Source organism: Pongo abelii, chromosome 5, assembly GCF_028885655.2.
Source record: "Pongo abelii isolate AG06213 chromosome 5, NHGRI_mPonAbe1-v2.0_pri, whole genome shotgun sequence".
NCBI classification, from domain to species: domain Eukaryota; kingdom Metazoa; phylum Chordata; class Mammalia; order Primates; family Hominidae; genus Pongo; species Pongo abelii.
The window spans coordinates 148,873,000-148,894,830 of record NC_071990.2 but is presented as its reverse complement, the minus strand read 5'-3'; the positions used below and the strand labels follow the sequence as shown (position 1 = coordinate 148,894,830).

The window sequence follows — 21,831 nt, the reverse complement described above, 5'->3', positions numbered from 1 at the left end:
TCAGCATGGCTGGGGAGGCCCGAGGGAACTTACCATCATGGTGGGAGGTGCAGCAAATATGTCCTTCTTCGCATGACAGAGAGCCGAGCAAAGGGGGAAGCCTCTTATAAAACTATCAGATCTCATGAGAACTTACTCTCTATCATGAGAATAGCATGAGGGAAACCACCCTCATGATTCAATTACCTCCCACCAAATCCCTCCCACTTCACATGGGGATTAAGGGAACTACAACTCAAGATGAGATGTGGGTGAGAACACAGTCAAACCATATCAGTATTAAATTGATAAAATAAAACAAAAATCATCCTATACTGATCAGATTATTTATGAAATTGGTACATTTTATACTCACTTCTTTAAAGTACACACAGATACTACTGAAAAGCAATATGGCAATTTGTCGAGAGCCATAGAAAACCTCTTTCCTTCAAAATTTCACCACAGGAAATTCATTATAATGAAATAATTCAACAAAAGATTTTCACTACTGTATTATCTATGACATCAAAAAGGAACGCATACTCACTCCTATATTTGTATTTACTATGTAAAAAACCTGATTATAAACATCAATAAAGACATAATTGATACCTGTATCTCACCAAATACATGTTATACGCCAGTATGCATTTTCCCTTGTGAATCCACCAATTTGGAGTGCAATGGCACCATCTTGGCTCACTGTAACCTCCATCTCCTGGGTTCAAGCGATTCTCCTGCCTCAGCCTCCTGAGTAGCTGGAATTACAGGTACGTGCCACCATGCCTGACTAATTTCTCCATTTTTAGGAGAGTCAGGGTTTCACCATATTGGCCAGGCTGGTCTCGTACTCCTGACCTCATGATCTGCCCACCTAGGCCTCCCAAAGTGCTGGGATTACAGGCATGAAGCACCATGCCCGGCCTTGTTTTTCTTTCTTTTAATGTCCCTACATCCTGGCTTGTGTTTGAAATGATGCTAATAAGGTACTCTCACAAATTAATCCTTCCTACAATATATCTCCTGGCCTTCCTTCTGTTATCATTCTCATCAATTGTTCTGTAGCCCCAAACTATCAAACCAAACTATCTTAGCCTCAGAGCGTATAATGCTGGCTTTCTTTTTGTATGTGTGTGCCTGTTCAGAATCTCCTAGTCCTCTTTTCTACTTGTTTATTTTGGTGTCTTTCAAGATAAAATACCAGCGTTGGGAGTTTTGACTCAAAAGGGTTCGGAACTGGCAGGAAATCATTCTGTAGGTGCTAACAGTAGGCATGTAACAGTAGGCTTCATTATATATGTAATATCAGTTTAAATTCAACAGTGATGAATTAAAAAACAAATACAGGGAATAGCCTAAAAACAGAAGGGCAAGGATTTTAGCACTTCAAATTGAGTCATGGATAAGCCCAATCTTGGGCATATACTTACACAGCTACTAAAAGAGGTGTTCTAATGTCAAAAGACAGAGTTACCAATCTAGTAGACATAATTTTCTGGCAATACGGGATTATAACACAAAGCTATAATAGTCACCTTTCCCCAGACAAGTGATTAAAAATACAGCAGTAGCAGGTCTGAAGTCACGAGAACACAAAGTAGTGTGGTAATCTCACCATGTGAGCTGGCTTGATTGCTCCCTGTATTTGACCACTTACTACAGGTAGAATTATCTACTAGCTTATTATACAGTGTAGGGAGAAGACATCAGAATTGTGCTAAGAAAATGCAAGTCAAAATGTTATCTTAAAAACAAGAAAGTGAATGGCAATTTATCATAGTTAGGTGTGAGATTTGGGGATTAAGACTGGGAGAAAATATTCTAGTTTTGAGAGAATAAAGATAATACAGATAAATCTGGGCTGGGTTGTAGAATGACTATTTCTGAAGACAGTGATAAAGTAAAAATCAACCATTTAAGGTTAAAACTTTTTGACTGACATACCAAAAGTAACATGAAAAAGGGTAAGGTTAACTGATGAGGCACTTCAAATTTTAAAAGTCCATAGACTCTTTACTCATAGAGTGAAGTCATAGAGATCTTCACTCATTAGATGAAATTACATACAAATATGCCTGTGGACTTTTTCTTAACAGATGTAAGACCAAGTGCCATAATCACAAAGGGAACATGGGAGTGCAGATATTGCTTCAACATACTGATTTCATTTCCCTCAGATATGTATCAAGTAATGAGATTGTTGGATCATATGGTAGTTCTATTTTTAACTTTTTGGGGAACCTCCATATGATTTTCCATAACGGCTGCACTAATTTACATTCCATCAACTATATGTATAGGTTCCCTTTTCTCCATATACTAACACTTTTATCTTTTGTCTTGTTTGATAACTGGCATTCTAACCAGAGTGAGGTAATATCTTATTGTGGTATTATTTGTATTTCCCTGATGATTAGTGATGTCGAACATTTCTTCATATGCCTGGTTGGTCATTTGTATTTCTTCTTTTGAGGAATGTCTGTTAAAGGTTTTCTGCCCATTTTTAATCAGATTTTTTTTTTTTTTTTTGGCTATTGAACTGAGTTCCTTATATATTCTGTATATTAATCTTTAGTTAGATGTATAGTTTACAAATATTTTCTCCCATTCTGTAGACTGTCTCTTCACTTGGTTGACTGTTTCTTTGCTCTGAAGAATCTTTTTAATTGGATGTAATTCCATTTTTCTATTTTGGCTTTTGTTGTCTACACTTTTGAGGTTCTATCCAAAAAAATCTTTGCCCAGTCCCATATCGTGAAGCATTTCCCATGTATTCTTCCAGTAGTTTCATACTTTCAGGTCTTACATTTAAGTCTTTAATACATTTTTTAGCAGATTTTTCTATTTGGTGAAAGGGGTGTGGCTTTAGTCTTATGCATGTGGATATCCTATTTTCCCAGCAGCATTTATTGAAAAGAATGTCCTTCCAATTTTTGTTCTTTGTATCTTTCTTGGAAATCAACTGGCTATAGATACATAGATTTATTTCTAGGCTCTCTATTCCGCACCATTGGTCTATGCATCTCTTTTTATGCCAATACCATGCTGTTTTGATTACCACAGTTTTGTAGTATATTTTGAAGTCTGGCAGTGTGATGTCTTCAGCACCATGTTTTGTGTTTACTTGTTTGGATAAATATTACTTTCACTATTTACATTTTTTGTGGTTTCATATAAATTTTAGAAAGTTTCCTATTTTTGTCAACAATGTCATTGGTTTTTGATAGGAAATACATGGAATCTGCGGCTCACTTTGGTTAGTATGGACATTTTAACAATATTAATTCTTCCAATCCATGAAAAAGATACACTTCCATTTGTGCTCTTCAATTTCTTTCCTCAATGTTTTATAGTTATCAGTGTAGAGATCTTTTATCTCCTTTGTTAAATTTAATCCTAGCTATCTTTTTTCAGTAGCTATTGTAAATGAGATTGTTTTCTTGACTTCTTTTTCAGTTAGTTCACTATTAGCATATCGAAATGTTACTGACTACTGTACATTTTCTAACCTGCAACTTTACTAAAAATTCACTTATTAGTTTTAGCAGTTTTTCAGTTGAGTCTTTAGGATTTTCTATATAAATAAAACATCATTCTGTTTGCAAAGAGGGATAATTTGACTCTCTTCTTTCCAATCTGGAAGTCTTTGTCTTGCTTAATTGCTCTGGCTAAGACTTCCAGTACTATGTTGGAAAGAACTGGTGAAAGTGCACAAGAAATTCCCTAGGATGAATCCTACTTGATTGTGCTACATGATCTTTTTAATGTACTGTTTAATTCAGTTTGCTAGTACTTTGTTAAAAATTTTTGCATCTATGTTCATCAGAGAGGTACTGTTGATAGTTTTCTTTTTTTGTTGTGTGTTACTGGGTTTTGGTATCAGGGTGATGCTGGCCTCATAGAATGAGTTAGGGAGAATTCTCTTCAATTTTTTAGAATAGTTTCAGGAATTAGTATTGGTAAGAGAATAATGCTGGTTTCGTATAATGAGTTTGGAAGAATTCCCTTCTCTTCAATTTTTTGAAACAGTTTGAGGTGGACTGATATTCTTCTTTGTATGTTTACTAAAACTCAGCACTATGTCCAGGTTTGGGCTTTTCTTTACTGGGAGACTACTTTTATTACTGATTCAATTCCCTCACTTGTTATTGGTCTGTTGAAATTTTCCATTTCTTCCTAAGTCAATCTTGGTAGGCTGTATGTGCCCAGAGCTTTATACACTTTTTTTTTAGATTACTCAATTTGTTGGCATATAATTATTCATCATAGTTTCTTGTGATCGTTTCTATTGTACGGGTTGTAATGTTTCCTTTTTCATCTCTGAATTTATTAATTTGAGTCATCTCTTTTCCTTAATCTTACTAAAGGTTTGATTTTGTTTAACTTTTCAAATAACAAACTGTGTTTCATTGATACTTGGTATTTTTATTTAGTCTCTGTTTTGTACAAACTGTGTTTCATTGCTGCTTTGTATTTTTATTTAGTCTCTATTTTGTATATTTTGGCTCTGATAATTATTATTTCTTTTTTCCTACCAATTTTGGGTTTGTTCACTTTTTTCTAGTTCCTTGAGGTGCAATGTGAGGTTATCTATTTGAGATTATTGTGCTTTTCTGGTGGAAGTATTTATTGCTATAAATTTTCCTCTTAGGACTGCTTTTGCTATATTCCATAGGCCTCAGTATATTGTGTTTTCCCATGTCTCAATCATTTATTTTCCATTTTCAACGTCTTTATTGACTCATTGGCTATTCAGAGCATGATGTGTAATGTCCATGTATTTTTACAGTTTCCAAAGTTTCTCTCGTTAATCATTTCTAGTTTTATACCACTGTGGCCAAAAAAGCTACTTGATATGATCTCTATCTTCTCACATGTGTTAATACTTGCTCTTGACCTAACATATGATCTCTCCTCAAGAATGTTCCATGCACAGTGGAGCAGAATATGCATCTGCAGCTATTGGATGGAATATTCTGTAAATGTATGTTAGATCCACTTGGTCTACACTACAATTTAAATCCATTGTTTCTTTGTTGATTTTCTGCCTGGATGATGTGTCTATTGCTGAAAGTAGGGTGTTGAATTCCTCTACTACTTACATACTGCAGTTTATCTCTCCCTTTAGATGTAGTAATAATTTGTGTGCTCTAGTGTTCGATGCATATATATTTATAATTCTTATATCCTCATGCTAAATTGATCCCTTCGTTGTTACATAATGACTTTTTTGGTCATTTTTTACAGTTTTTGATTTAACGTCTATTTTATCTGATATTTTATAAACCTGCTCATTTTTGGTTTCGGTTTGCATGAAATATCTTTTTCCATACTTTCACTTTCAGTCTATGTGTATCTGTATGAGTGACGTGAGTCTATAATAGGTAGCATAAAGTCTTTCTTTTTTCCTTCATGCTATATCTTTTATAATTGGGAAATTTAATCCATTTACATTCAAGGTAATTACTGACAGGTAAAACTTACTCTTGCCATTTTGTTAACCGCTTTCTTGTTTTTCTGTATTCTTTGTTACATTCTTCCTTTCTTGTTGTTTGGCTTTGTGGTTTGATGGTTTTTCTATGGTACTAAGCTTTGATTCCTTTCTCTTTATTGTTTGTGCATCTGCTGTGATTTCTTTCTTGATGGTTATCGTGAGTGTAACAAAAATAATCATGAGGTTACAACAGAGTATTTAAAGCTGATAACAACTTAACTTTAGCTGCATAATAATATTCTAGACTTTTACCCTTCTCTCAACATTTCTCAACCCTTCTCTCAACAAAGTAACATTTTTGTTATATATCTCCTTACTGATTGGGTGCTCCTTAACAACTACTTGTGGCTGTAGTTATTACTGACTATTTTCACTTTTAATCTTCATAGTTGAGGTTTGAAAGATTTACATAGCATCATCATAGTATTGGAATATTACAAATTTGATTACAAATTTATCTCTACCTGTGAGTTTTATAATTTCTGATGTTTTCATGACAGTAATTACCTGCTTTTCACTTCTCGCTGTAGGACTCAGCATAATCATTTCTTGTTAGGCCAATCTAGTGGTGATGAATTATCTCAGCTTTTCCTTGTCTGGGAAAGAGTTTATTTCACGTTCATTTCTGAAGGATAGCTTTGCTGGGTATAGTATTCTTAGCTGAGAGGTGTTTTGTTCTTTCAGCATTTTGAATATATCATCCATTCTCTTCTGACCTGCAAGGCTTCTGCTGAGAAATCCGTTGATAATCTAATGAAGATACCCTTACATGTGACAAGACACTTTTCTCTTTCTGCTTTTAGAATTCTCTTTGACTTCTGACAGTTTGATTATGTGTCTTGGAGAGGACCTTTTGAATTTAATCTATTTGAAACTCCAGAGCTTCCTGGATTTGAATATACATACCTCTCCCAACTTGAGCAATTTTCAGCTACTATTTCATTAAATATGTTTTCTGTGCCTTTCCTCCATCTCTTCTCACCCTCTATAAATATTATGTGAATATTTGTATATTTAAATGCAACTCTTAAGTTCCATAGGTTTGCTTCATTCTTTTTTATTCTTATTTTTTTTTCCACCCTCTGGCTAGATTATTTCAAAAGACCTACCTTCAAATTCAGAAATTATTTCTTTTGCTTGATGTAGTCTCTTGCTGAAACTCTCAATTGTATTTTTCATTTAAGTTCTTCAGTTCCAAGATTTCTGTTTGCACTTTTCAAAAATGCTAACTTTGTTGAATTTCCTATTTTTTTCTGACTTTGTTGAATTGTTTATCTGTATTCTCTTATATCTTGCTGAGTTTTGTTTTTAAGAAACCATTATTTTGAATTTCTTTATGGGCATATTGTAAATTTCCTCTTCTTTGGATTCTGTCCCTGGAGAATTATTGTGTTCCTCTGGGGATGTCATGTTTCCTTGCTTTTTCATATTTGTGTTCCTACACTGAATCTGCACATTTGGTTGAACAGTCACCTGTTCCAATTTTATGGAGTAGCTTTTTAGGGAAAGATTTATTCCTGTATATGGGTCTTATACTAGTTGGGTAGGGTGTGTTGGCTTTGGTTCTGGGTGGAGACATCATGTAGTCTCCATGCAATTTCTTCAGCTGTAATCCATGTCAGCAATGTCTGTGAGTGCCTTAGTGGCTTAGGCTGTAGACGTCTGTGGCAAGAGTGGTACAGCTTAGCCAGGTTTAGGCTTGATGGGCTGATTTTCAGATTGACTTGGGGGGTGAACCTACTAAAGGCAGGTTTGCTGAGCTTTTTTTTTCCCTACTGAAGGCACAGGTTCATGCCAGTTCAACTGGTTCAGGCACTGATCTGCCGGGTGAGGGTCTGCTGGGCTGTTTTTCCAGTGAGGGGCAAGGACATGTAGTACTGCCGCCAGCCCAGGGCTGCCTCCCTCATTGTACAGGACCATCTGTTTTTTTTGGGGTAGCATGCTGCATGGGTGTGGGCACCAGAGCTACAACTGTTCCTGGCCACAGGCACTGAGCAGCTGGGATCATGGCATTGTAGTCACCCATGTGAGCATGGTGGAATGACAGTGGAGCCTCAAGAGTGGACAAATGAAGTGGCTACTGGTCCCCTGAGCAGAGCACTCAAGCACTGGCTCCAATTTCAAGATGGCACCATACTATAGCAGCTTGGGTCATGGGGTGGTGAGGGTACACACATTGTTCATTCTCTGGAGCAATGCAGCTTCATGGAAATTCCTTGAGGCTCTACAAACTGGGCTGAGGGCCTCTGAGTACTGTAGAATTCTATCAGAGAAGGACTGCATGTGCCTGCAGTGGTAATGGGGACTGTTGGGGGCCTATGGCTTACATTTTCCCTACAAGGGGACGTGCCTCCTGGCTCAAAGTGGGAGACAGGGCAGCAGAGTCAGGGTGTTTTGCTCCCCCTCTATGCTGTGATCCTGGGTTGCCATACTCCACGGGGAATTGGCCACTCGCTTTCTGCGCTCCATCACTTTCTTTCAGAGGCTCTAGTCAAATTTTAGTTGTCTGTTCTTTTTGGTCCTTTTGTGTGTGCGTGTGTCGGGGGGATGGTGATTAACACCAGGCACCTCTAGTCAGACGTCTTGCTCAAGGATCCAATATTCGCTTTTAGGTTCCATAATAAAGAGATGCTTTTCCCAAAGCTGGTAATTATTTGAATGGTGATCATTTTTGAAGAAAACTAACTCTTCTAATGCTCTGTAGCTCAAAACTCTAGAGTTCATCTGAGTACCTATTTGAACCCATCCAAAGTTGTTTCGTGTTGAAAATCTGGCCCCACCTTCTTATATAGTCTACTAGTGAAAAGTGTAGAAGTAGAAATGTAAAGAAACTAGAGTTTATCAAACACCTATAATGTGCCAGACACATATTATTTCATTTAGTCCTTCATGAAGAATTTCATAAAGTGGGAATTATTGTCTCTGTTTTATTAAGGTAAGGTAAAAAGGTCAGCGAGGTTAGGTAACCTACCAAAGATAATACAGTTAGTAAGTGGCAGAACTGGGATTTGGACCCCAGTCTAATAATCCAAATCGTCAATTATTTCTACTAAATCGGGACTTTCAAATATTTTAATAATGCCCCATAGGAAGAAGTGCATTTTACTTCATAATCCAGTATACAGACAAATATATACCACTGAATAAAAGTTTCATGAATCAATACCCTTAAAATATGCAGTGCTCTCTATTTCCTAGTTTATAAGTTAGAAATTGATGGTCACTACTGGCAAAACTATTTTCACAACCCACTAATGAACCATCATATGTGATATCTAAAATTTTTTTTGACATCAAAAAGGACTAAAATATTTTTTTAAATCACAGCCTTTCTCTTTCAGATAAATATGATTCTCAATTTAGGAAGGAATACTAGATTCTTCAGTTATAAAATTTGGTTAACCTTGCCACTTGTACGCTTGCTTTGTGGAAGCATGATATGTGAACAACTGCATTTTAGGTGTTTGTCAGAGGTAATCAAACATCTGAGACAACCACTATGTGTGAGACATATACCAGTGGTGTATGTGAGACAACTGGTATAAAGAGCACATTACAAGTGCTTTATATATTTATCTAATTTTTTAACAACTCAATGAGGTAGGCAATATTATTATTCCCATCTTACAGATAAAGCAACAAGCAGAGAAGGCTTATTTGGTTTGCCTAAGATTACACAATGAGTAAACACCTGAGGTGGGATTCAGACCCAGGTAGTCTGACTCCAGAGTTCACACAACACTGTGCTGACTGCCATTCACCATGGGACTTCATACCTGATTCACATTAGTTTTTCAAAGAAACAACTTCAATGGAATTGACTTAACATTTAACTTCTGACTTCTTATAAAGAAAGAACTGGTTCCATAATAAAACTGCTACTAAAATACTTTATTTCCCTATGCTAGAGAACATCTGGTTTCTCCAGATCTAAATTTTATTTGCTTTATCTCATCAGAAAATAAAAGCTATGTAATATCTCAATTCCATTTTTTGTCAGAATTTGCCTTCGCCTCAGAGTTAAACTAAGCATTTTTAATAGTTAGCTCTTTATCACTATCTTTTCAATACACCTGCCTATCTTTTTCTTCACATTCAGCACCACCATGCTTTCACTGAGGTGAATGTTTAATGTGAGTGACATATATTCAATAAATAATTTCATTACTAACGATATGTATGGGTTGTAGAAAGAAAAAGTACTGCATGTTTTGAGAGTATATTATTGGAGAACCTAACCTGGCCAATGAGGCTAGAGTATCTTTAAGGTTGCATATTTTTGCTGAGCCACAAAGGATGATAGGGAATCCACCTCAAATTATTTCTAAGCAAAGAGAAGAAAATGTAGAAGACCCTGAGAATAAAAGGATGGCTTTTTAATAAAATTTGTTAACTTGCCAACAGGAACTGTACAATACATTCTGTTGGCATCTGCTTATGATACCTGATAGGAACAGGAAAAAGACGAGCGCTGCTCAGCTTAATGAATAGAGGCTGATTCTGCTCTAGGTGGAGTGGGTAGCACAGTTCTCGATTTCGGTTGCATAGTATAATGTGGAAAGCTATTTCAAGGAAAGACGCCAGGGACTGAGAGACAAGAAGAATATGTTGAATTTACTGAATTTCCCATCTTAGGTGACAAAAGAAATTGAGAAAGTAGAGAACACTGTCACAAAATGGTGATCTTACTGATCCAGTTAACAGCATAACTATGTCATTTAACGACAAAGGATACCTTCTGAGGAATGCATCACTGGACAATTTTGTCATTGTATGAACATCATAGAGTGTAACTTACACAAATCTCAATGATATACTACATATCTAGGCTATATTGTATAGCCTATTACTCCTAGGTTACAAACCTATATAGCATACTACTGTACTAAGTATTGTAGGCAACTGTAACACAATGGTAAGTATTTGTGTATATAAACATAGAAAAGGTATAGTAAAATACAATATTATAATTTATTGGGACCGTCATTGTATATACAGTCCACCACTGATCATGATGCTGTTAGGCAGTGGATGACTGTATTTACAAATGCCTACAAAAGAGCAACATTTTAAATTTTCATTTCTAATTCTATGAAAGGAAAAGTATTACTGCCATCTTGAAGAAATCTGAAGTCATAAATATTAACATTATTTAGGAGTAGAAACTGGAACAGGTGAAGCACAGAGGAAAAAATCTTCCCTGAACTGTTGCCTTTGTTGCCAGTCAATATTTGTTAAAATAACTAGATAAGAAGAGAACTTAATTAGTCACTATTAATTTAAATATTTAGCCAATTCATTTTGTATTATAATCATAGATTTTTTTTCAGTTTTTCTTCCTGTTTTTCTTTCTTTGCTACCACGCTTTTCCTATTTTAAATCCTTTGCCATAGGACAAATGTAACAAATAAAAATCAATTGGTGGCGGGGGATTTCCTTAAAAAAATGGTTTCTCAACCATTTATAGAGTTTATTATATACCAGGAACTGCTTGAAATGTTTTACATACATTATCATCTCAATTAATCACAACTAATGTCTGATATTTTATCCATCTATGTCGTAAGTGAGGAAAATGAAGCACAAAGAAGTCAGATAACTATGCTACAGGTCACACAATGAAGGATACAAGAGTCAAACAGATGATACACCTCTTAGAGTTCATTTAATCTATTGTTGGAATATAGCTATTGTTGGAATATATCTGTTGGATCTCAACAAAGGCTAAAAAGAAGGAAGGAAAAGATAACAACATTTTTATATATATATTTTAGCCTGGTACCTTTACTCAAATGAACTGAAATGGGAGGGGAGATTAAAAAGTGAGTGGGCCAGTTGTAACAACCAGTGGTTATAAACTGGTATACAAAAAATACACCAGTGTTTCTAAATGTTAATGTGCATCAGTATTTCCTGTAGGTCTAGTTAAAACACAGATTGTTGGGTCCCAACCCCAGAGTTCCTGATTCAGTAGGTCTAGGGTGGAATCTGAGAATTTGCATTTCAAACAAGTTCTCAGCTAATGCTGTTGGCCAAGGGACCACAATTTCAGAACCTCTGCACTATACTATATATATTCACTGTCCAACATAGCTATAGCAAATAAAAGCCATAGTAAATAAAACCATATACTTTTCCTGGGGAACTAGAACATAAATAAAAGGGTTTCTTTTAGAAGTTAAAGAGATGTGGAATTTTCACAGATATTTTATGTTTTTTTCTTTATATGTTTTAATCTAATATTTGACACAAAAATATACGTAAAATATATAAATGTTTAAGCAATCTAATTTTCATATGTAATTCATATAGTGACAATCAATGTCTTCAACTACAACCAACAAACTCCCTTTAATATTAAACTGTATATTTTTATAATTGGCAGATACTCTTATATAAGATTTAATTTCTGAAGAATACATATAACTTTCGTAACATACTTAGTAAAAATAAGTTAAATTTTAAATCTTTTTTTCTTCATTGCTTATTCCACAATGATCACTAGTGAATAAACACTATTGCTACTGAAGACTGATCCAGAGAGGGTACGAAGTTTAACAGGAAAAATAACTCAAACTTTCCAAGATAATGTGTAAAACTACTAAAGACAAGAACACAAAAAAGTATTTTATCCTAAATTTACCAATTTTACTTCTTTTGTTAAACAAAAAAAGCATAAAATTTAAGAATGGTGTAGACCATTCTAAAATAGGCCTTCAAAATTAATGATAAAATAGCCTTCCATGCTATCTGAGGAATTATATACAGTGAACATTGGCAATAAAGTAAAATCTTACCCAGATCTAGTCGTTTTGAATTCCACCTTGAGGATAGGTTTGCATGGTTCTGGCTTCTTCCCATCCTTTAACTGTTTTCCTAAAATATATTTTCCTGCATTAAATTCTAAAATTCTAAGTTACTCTACATTCTTACATTGATAGTTTATAAAATGAAAGTGAAATATAATGAAATCCACCATGAAACATTTTAAAGTGATTCTGAAAGAGGCATTTAATACACAGTAAGATATTTTTTAAATGATCAAGCAAAGTTACCATTTGAAATTCAGTGCTAAAAAGCAAATATAATTAATAACTTAGTAAGAACATTTATGTGACAAAATTCTAGCAAGAGAAACTGATAGTTTTTCCAATGTTCTTAATTGCAGATAAGCAACATAGAATTTCAACTTGCTAACTGAATTCATTTTAAAACAGCAAGATTTGAGAAAAATAAATCTACATCACATTTTCACCCCAGTGTGACAGGCTGCAATATTAAGCCCTATGCTAATAAAATCATTTATGTTTATTCTCCTTAAGTAAATACATCCACTGTAATACCCAAAAGACTGCTAAAATACACCAACCTCTATAAAATGTGTCAGAGACTCATTTTGTCAAAGAATTCTAATTATTTTTTAAAATGTTGATTTCAGTTATCTATTTCTACATGTTCACTGCAGAAACTATGGAAAAGTAAAAAATAAAGAAAATAAAACATTTATTTCCCATATTTCAGAGATTAACCACTGTCTACATCATAATACTTCTTCTGGCAAATCACCTAACTTGGGAATGGTCTGAGGAATTCCTGACACTCACCCCTAACCTAACACCTCTTACCCTCTTTCACAGCTTTATTTTTCCTCCATAGCACTTGTCACATTCTAGTATCCTTTATATTTAACTTCTTTGTTTATTGTTTGCCTAACTGGCATGTATGTAAATTCTAGGCAAGCAATTTTTTTTTTCTTTTTTTTGAGACAAGGTCTCACTCCTGTAGCCCAGGATGGAGTACAGTGGCATGATCATGGCTCACTTCAGCCTCAACCTCCTGGGCTTAAGTGAGCCTCCCTTCTCAGCCTCTCAAGTAATTAGACCACGGGTGCATACCACCATGTCTGGATACACTTTTAAAAATTTTTTGTAGAGATGACAGACGGGGTTTTACCATGTTACCCAGGCTGGTCTCGAACTCTGGGCTCAAGGGAGCTGCCCACCTCAGTCTCCTGAAGTGCTGGGATTACAGGCATGAGCCACTGCACCCGGCCAGGAAAGTGAACTTTTTTAGTGTATTTGTTTTCTGTTGTGGTATCCCTGGTGACAAACATTGTTTGGCATATAGTATATCTGGGTAAAGTTTTATTCTAGAGAGGTTGTGCCAATTTATAGTTCTATCAGCAGCGTAAGACAGTATTTTGCCATATCCTCCCCTAGCAATGTTTTTTTTTTTTTTCTTTTTGCTGATTGTTAAATAAAAAGGGTAACTTATTTTAATGTGATGTGTTTGGATCCCTAACTGGTCATGTATACTTCTTTTAAAAAATAGCTTGCTGTTCTTTGTCAATGCTTCTATGTCATCTTCCTTGTATTAGAAAATAAATTTTATATTCCAGGCTTATTAACATTCTGTCAATCATGTATGTTGCAAATATTTTTCCTAGTGAATTCCTACAAATTAAAAAAAATTGTACAGAAGTACACATCTAAATAATCAACTCTATCAGCCTTAATATGTTGCAATTTAAGAAAATATGAAATCCTAAAATATCGATTCTTCCAAAATTAATTTATAAATTTAATGTAATTAGAATCTCAACAGCTTTTCTTGAATTTGGGCAAAATGATCTTAAAGTTCACCTGGTAGACTAAATGCCTATGAATGGCTAAGGAAACTACCAGAAAGATCAACTTCCAAGATGATACAGTGAATATTATAGGTAGGTAGGCATGAGTGGGGCAGGAGAGGGCTCTAGAAATGTCGGATGATGGTTCGACAATTATCACACTGCCTCACTAAAAGTGATATTGGCAGCTGGCGCCAGGGAAAACCCATTTCCTGATGGTCCACACCTGCTGCACTAAAGTGTTAACTGGATGCAAGCGCCAGGGAGACGCAACTTCCCACGCATGGGCAGTAAGTAACAAAATGGTGGAGTATGACCTTCGCGGGGGCACTCCACTGGAAAACGGAGGAAAGCCTCAGGTGGACATGTGTATGAATTCCTAAACACACTGCACGTGTTCACCTACCAAGGGTAAGGAGGGCACCACACATACGGGCAGCCCACTCTAAGGGAGGAATCATGGGAAAGGGGCAAGCCTATGAAGCCCTAGGGTCAGAGTTAAACACTGCACTTGTTTTCCAAGTTGCCCACCTGGATCTCTTTCAATTGTTTCTTCCCTGTTCTAAAGGCTTTTTAATAAACTTCCACTCCTGCTCTGAAACTTGCCTTGGTCTCTTTTTTTGCTTTATGCTCCTCAGTTGAATTCTTTCTTCTGAGGAGGCAAGAATTGAGGTTACTGCAGACCCATACGGATACACTACTGGTAACTCAGATATATGCCACCAGTAACAGGAGGACCTCAATGAACTTGCTCTCCCACAAAAATGAAAGTACTATTAAAACAACTAAAGTTAAACATTTTAAAACTCTGGAGAATGACAAAGCCACTAACAAGATGAAAAATCATCTACCCAACAGATACTACTGAACTTCAGTAACATGAGGGGTTAGGGGACAGGGAACTGTGATGTTTTTAAGGAAGGTCTATTTCTGTCCGCTGGCTACCCAGCTCAGTGGTAGGCTAGCCATGAAAATGCAGTAGTATCAGCCAACAGAGAGGACTGAAGTTTTCTTGGAGCTCTGTTAAAACCACTTTTGCTACAGCACAATCAACATTTTGTGTGAACTTGCAGCTCCCTGGAACTCTATTCCCAAAGTGCTGTTGCTATCTCACTTGACACAGACCTCAAATACGGGAGACAAAAATCCCTACCCCCAGGGCATTCCAGAACAATAGCAATCTGTTGGAAGTATTACAGCTGCCTAAGGCTGTAGTTTCAGTTGAGGCAAATGGAACTCAGGCAGAAATTTAAAAGAAAAGATCCGAGAACTAGACACATTCATGGCGGTCTAAAAGGCTGCCTGCCCAGGAAAGAGTGAGGAAAGGAGAAGGCCCCAGTCACTCATTTCTGGCCGACTTTGAGATCCTGAGCAAACAGGAAGAAAAAAAAAAAAAGTAAAATGACTTATAACACCTATTACTGGCAAGGACATTGGAAAAGGGATACTCATACATGGCTGGTAGAAATCTGAAGGATATAGCTTTTTTTTGAAAAATGGTTTGAGAACATTTATTAGAAATAAAACTTCAATATTTAGGGGTGGAAATTGTACTCTGAAGTATTTATTCCATAGAAACAAAAGGACCAATTCCTATGGCATATGTACAAAGATGGTGGCTGCAGCATAATTTGCAATGTTTAAGAAATGAAAACAAAGGGAATGCCCATTAATTTGAAATAGCTGAATAAGTTGTGATACAAACAACTGGCTCTTACACAGCCATTAACATAAAAGAAATGCCAGAACATTTGGAGGAATCTTCCTAAAGTACAGTGATTAAGATGCAAAAAAGGAGTTAGAAACAATCCAGTTCCACTCTTTAAAAGTTATTTTAAAATGTACAATTAAGTTATTATTGAACTATAGTCACCCTATTGTAACTCAAACGATAAATGTTTGAGGGGACTAATACCCCATTCTCTATGATGTGCTTATTTCACACTGTATGCCTGTATCAAAATATCTCATGTACCTCATAAATATATATATCTATTATGTACTCACAAAAATTTAAAAAAATTTTAAAGATGCAAAAACACTAACATAATCCTAATTTTTGTAAAACAATGATCAGAAAAATAATCTCATGTTTATTTGTGTGTATGTGTTAATACACATGATTTTAGAAATACCTATATTTTAGAAGAATATCTGTAAGATTTTTGACATAGCTTACCAGGTGGGACAAGAAAGGAGATTGGACTGCTAACATGGGAAAAGGCTGAGGGAGAAGGAACTGGTATGACAGGATCTCATTTATGTATAATGATACATGTGTATGAAAAAAACTATCAGTCTTTTTGGTCACTCCCCTCTTTGTTTTTATGCTTGGAAAGTTCTTCCCCACACCAAAATCACATAAATCTGATTTTTTTAAAATTTAGAATAGATTCATTTATTACATTAATTATTTTCTGATGTGTATTTTGATATAGGGAAGACATTTTCCTCTTAATAATTAATAAGTTATCAATCATCTGAGTGCTAGTTTATTAGCTCTACTGAGCTATAACTGCTAAACAAAAGTACACTATTTAAAGTGTACAATCAGATGAGTTTTGACATAAATATTTACTTGCCAGCTCAATTTATTAAACCATCATTTTATTTATTGATAAATAAATAAATTGAACCATTCAATTTATTGAACCATCACTTGCCAGTTCAATTTATTGAACCATCATTCTCTCCTCACTAGTATGAAATATCACCCATATTACATTTTTATAAATATATACCTGTATTAAATTTTTATAAATATATACCTGTACACTGACTGGTAATGGAACATTTAATCCTGTCTTAATTTAAGATCCTAGAGAATAATCCCTTTCCCCTCCTTATGAAGAAATGATTGTACGGGGAACCTTGAATCTCTAGCAGCCCAATTTACAAGAACCAAGAAGTGACAGAAGTGACCAAGGAACTGGAAAGAACTTCCAGGATAAAGGAAAGGATTGTTGAGGTGGGAGAGAGAATTGCAAGGAAAATAAAAGGTATCGAAAAAAGGAGGCTTAAATCTGAAAAGTAGTCCCTTGTGTTATACAAGGAATAAATTAAGAACTTCAGCCTCTATTCCAATCTATATAGAGATGTATATGACCTTTCAGTAAAAAATTTAAATGTTTGCTCTGAAGAAGGTCAGCTGGCTTTTATCCTCTTTCTACCCGGCAGAGTTCTAGCGGGAGAGTCAGGCTGACAGAATTTAGAATTATAGACACAAATTTTACATTTAGGTTCAAACATGATTTTGTTTTGTGAAGTGAAACAATTATTCAGAAATAACTCCTTTAACTTATTTCAATATTCAACATCAATCTTTCAGAGGTTGGAACAAATTCTAAAGGACATTAGATGGTATTTGCTAAACCCTTCCAAGCCTGAGCTTCTGTATCTTGCAAAAAACCTGGCTAGGTAAAAAATTCTTAACTTTCTTCTTGCTCAATAGTCCTTTGATATTGCTCTATTGTGTTCTAACATTCAGACTTATAAGTCTAAGTCAGTCTGATTTCTATTCCTTTATAAGTTAACTTTTATTTCTGTCCCTCTGAGAGGATGTTAATAGAGTAGTTTCATTTTCTCTGTAAATGAAAAATGTTGCAGTGTTTAGAGTGATCATCCTGTATTAATTTTGCTTGAAAAAAAAAAACAACAAATCCTTGGTCTGCATATTCTGATATCTTTCCAACCAAGATGTTTTAAATAATGTCTCTGATTACTGCTTATGGTCTAGATAGGTTTATTTATTCATCTATAATTCTAGGCTAAGCATTTTCTAAATCAAATCAAATAATAAGGTACTACCCATGATTTTAAGCACATATAAATGGAAAGACATTTAGAGAATTTCACCACTAGGTGTCATTTTACTTCTTAAATGCTATGCCACCAGAGGAACAAAAATATGTGCTTGTTCTTTTAACTATCCGTGAACTACCTTTACCAGTCAGTTAAAAGATCTGATTAATTATCAAACCTGACTTAATAACTCACATAAACTTCCATGCCACATCTGATTTCTCCTTCTTACTATGGCCTATTTCCCCACCCTTCAAACCACCAAGCCACAAATAATTGGTTTAAGTCCTATTGATTCTAATTCCAGAATTTCATTCATACATGTCCATTTCTTCCCATTTCCTCTAATGAAATCTCCATTATTTATTAATGCAATAGCCTCCTAATTAGCCACCCTCTTCTGCCACCAGCCCACCTGATGTACTACCATTAAAGTGATATTTTTAAGATGTAAACTTCATGCTTCTCACTATAAACTCAATTACTAGGTCTCCATTATGAAGTTCAAACTTTTTATCATACTTTGATATATAATCTTGCCTCTGTACATGGTTCTGTTTTCACTTCCTGCTACTTGCCCAAAGGCGTTTTAAACTCTGCTCATATTAAACTATTAGCAGTTTTCCAAGAACACCCCACTTTTGTTTATGTCTTTGTGCCTTTGTGCCTTCTAAGATAACTTTGCCCTGCTCTTTGCTATCTTATACCACCACTATCATTCTTTAAGACCAAGTTCATATACCCTGAATTTGTGAAATAGTCCAACACCTTTTACCCAAAACCAGTCAGCACTGTTTTGTTTCCGTATCATGTTACACATGCCTTTATCAGCACTTATCACAATGTATTATATTTATCAGTTTATAAATCATTTTTATTCACTTGACGATGAGCTCTTCAGGACAGTATATTTTCAGTATTTAATCTCTGGTAGGTAGGAGGTGCTCAATGTTTATTCAATGAATAAAGATTTATTAAAAATGAATAAAGATTACTGACAAAAACAGTTGCTTTCTAAAGTTTTAATTTTGCCAGTTAGGATGAGGAACATATTTTAAGTGTTATGCTTGTTACACTGCAGTTATGTCCTCAGTCTAGCGTGGCTATCCAATAGGGTAGCCATAAGTCTACTGTGCACTTAAAATGCACGGACAGCGGGGCACTTAAAATGTATCTAGTCCAAGTTAAGACGTGCTAAATACACACTAGATTTCAAAGATTTAGTACAAAAAAAGAATAAAATATCTCAATTTTATACGTTGATTACATCATGAACTAATATTTTGCATATTTGGAATTAAAGAACATGTTATTAAAATTAGTTTTACCTGTTTCTTATTACTGTTTTTAACATGGTTACTGGTAAATTTAGAATCACACACGCAGCTCACGTCCTTTCTATTGGACAGTGATGTTCTAGAAAATAAAAAGACAAACTGAAGAGCCACATTGCTAATACTAGTCTGAAATGGGGAGGAGGGTTGTTCCCTCCTAAATGAGTGTACAAAGTTGATTTACGGCTGGACTTGGACCCCTGAATATCTGTTTTTTTACTTTTGGCCAAGAAAAGGACAGTGGGATTTATGATGTGTTGTTTAAGGCCCAAAACTTCCCTGGTAACCATCAGTGTATAGTTTTGCTGAAGGTTGGCAACCAGCCTAGTTGATTTATTAGCAAGACTGGCTTGATCATTACAAGGGCCTTCCTGAGAGTTTCTCTGGAGCTCTTCAGAAGCCAGATCTTGGTGACTCGAGGTGGACTCAGCACAATCCTCGTGTGTAAGTGCTCACTGGGAGCTCACATAGGGGAAGGATGTTTCAGAGTACCCGCCTGCATTCTCTTTCTCCTCCTGTATCATATCCTTCGCCTTTAAATCATGGTCTTGTTTTGAGTATGCTCTGTGGAGTCTGGTAAGTCTTTTCAAATACATAAACTGGGGAAAGGTTTGTGATGAATCATAAGGAACTGAGGTATAATTTTATTATTTACTGAATGTTTTAGGTTTCAGGTGAATCTTAAAAGCAGATTAATGGAATTCTTTGCACGTCTCAACCTTAACATATTAAGCTGACGTACTTGGGTGAATTTGAATTTTATTTTTCCCTCAGTGACCTTCAACAGAATAAAAGTTTCCCAATCTTGGTTTACTTTTTGATAAGTAGATTGATTGCATTGATGAATAAGCTTCAGAAACTAAATTTAAAATATCATTTCCTATAATAAAAATCCATGGGTTTTGACTGTCTAGCACAAGTTTGTCCAACCCACAGCCTGCAGGCCACATGTAGCCCAGGACAGCTTTGAATGTGGCCCAACAAAAATTAGTAAATTTTCTTAAAACATTACAAGATTTTTTTTTTTAGCTCATCAGCTATCGTTAGTGTTAGTGTATTTTATGCATGGCCCTAGACAATTTCCCTCCTTCTAATGTGGCCCAGGGAAGGCACCCCTGGTCTAGCATCTCCATTTCCTTAGGAAACCATCTGATTCTGGTAAAGCTGACAATCACAGAAAATCTTACTCTGCAACACATCACCCCCAACCCTGCGCTACAGGGGAGGTCCTGTGAGGCCCTGGCCCAGCAAATTACAAAACCAAGATGAGTGCTTCAGGGTAAGAATGTGAGCCATGCCAATACTGCCAAAGTTATTCCCTCCTAAGTAATGAAACCCTATCTGTCATGGGAGAGAAAAAAGCCAAAAGAGAAACAGCTTACTCCCAGACGTACCATACAGAAATGCAGAATCTATGGCCCAATGAGAGGAAATAACTGCAGAGTCATTATATGGAACCAAATCCTGCTTAATTCTCACATAGTCACTAAACTTCGTAGCTTAAAAATCCTGTTCAATCTTGCCATTTTACAAATAATAAAGCTTAAGTCTAGAGAAAAGGAATCTCCACAAGGTATTTCACACATAGCACTTACAATTAGATTACAGGTTGTCTGACTGCCAGGGAAATGTTTGACACTCATAAAAGTGAGATTAAAGGGACCTATCACTTTTTGTTTGTTTTTGGTAGTCAAAAATAACCTGTTGAGTCTTAGAGTGAAGAAAAATGTTCATCTTTAATTCAGTATTTCTAAAACTTCTTTCACTATGACATACCTTTTCCACCAAACAAATCATCAATATAAGAAAAACTGGTCTTTGTAGAATATATTTTGGGGGTTCACTAATCTATTCTACCAAGTAAATACCAAGTTCCATACCTACATTTCCTAGAGCCATATATGAATAGCGCATCAAAATTTCTGGGTAATTTCACTTACATTTTGATTATTTGAACCACAGCTAAGGAAAGTGCCTATCACACAGTAGAACCAATAAATATTTGTAGAATGAGTAAATACAATCCTCACAACAACTGTATGAAACTAGGTCAAGTTTCAGTATTATTTGTATTCATGGATGAGAATATTAAGGCTCAAAAATGTTAAATGACTTCCTAAAGGTCACAGAACCAGAAACTATGGAATTAGTGCTTAACTACAACTCTTCTGGCTTCAAAATCCCATGTTATATAAATGCAACATAATATCTTCTGAACAGATTCTTCAAGGATATCTTAACCTATTTTTAACACTAAACACCCTAATGCTAAAACTCATCGTAAAGTACTGCTAGGAGTCTTAAATTATAATCAGTTCTTGGCAATCAAGGTAATACTGTAAATGTTTTTTAAGACTAAGATACTTGAACAACCATTAGATGAACTTAAATAAGAAAAAGTACTCAATTGTAAAAGGCTAGTATATTTAAACTAATTTACCATAACTGTTTGGTTAGAAATTAAGAGCAAGAAACCACAACAGACAATAGTAATGAGAAAGTACAACAAAATTTCAAACCATCGAAACAGTTAATATAATGAAAATGATGTGCCACAAATGTGATCTCTATGGAATAGATGATACCCTTGT

General features: G+C 35.3%; 1 protein-coding gene across 3 annotated transcripts in view; it reads right to left on the bottom strand.

Annotated features, from left to right (window-relative positions):
* The window catches only part of STXBP5 (syntaxin binding protein 5), a 184,983-nt gene that overhangs the window by 82,174 nt on the left and 80,978 nt on the right, over positions 1-21,831 (bottom strand). For all 3 annotated transcript variants that reach the window (XM_024248132.3, XM_054558276.2, XM_024248133.3), the window contains exon 9: positions 12,274-12,352. In XM_024248132.3, the coding sequence (XP_024103900.2) occupies positions 12,274-12,352 (79 nt within the window). The remainder of the gene's footprint in view (positions 1-12,273; positions 12,353-21,831) is intronic.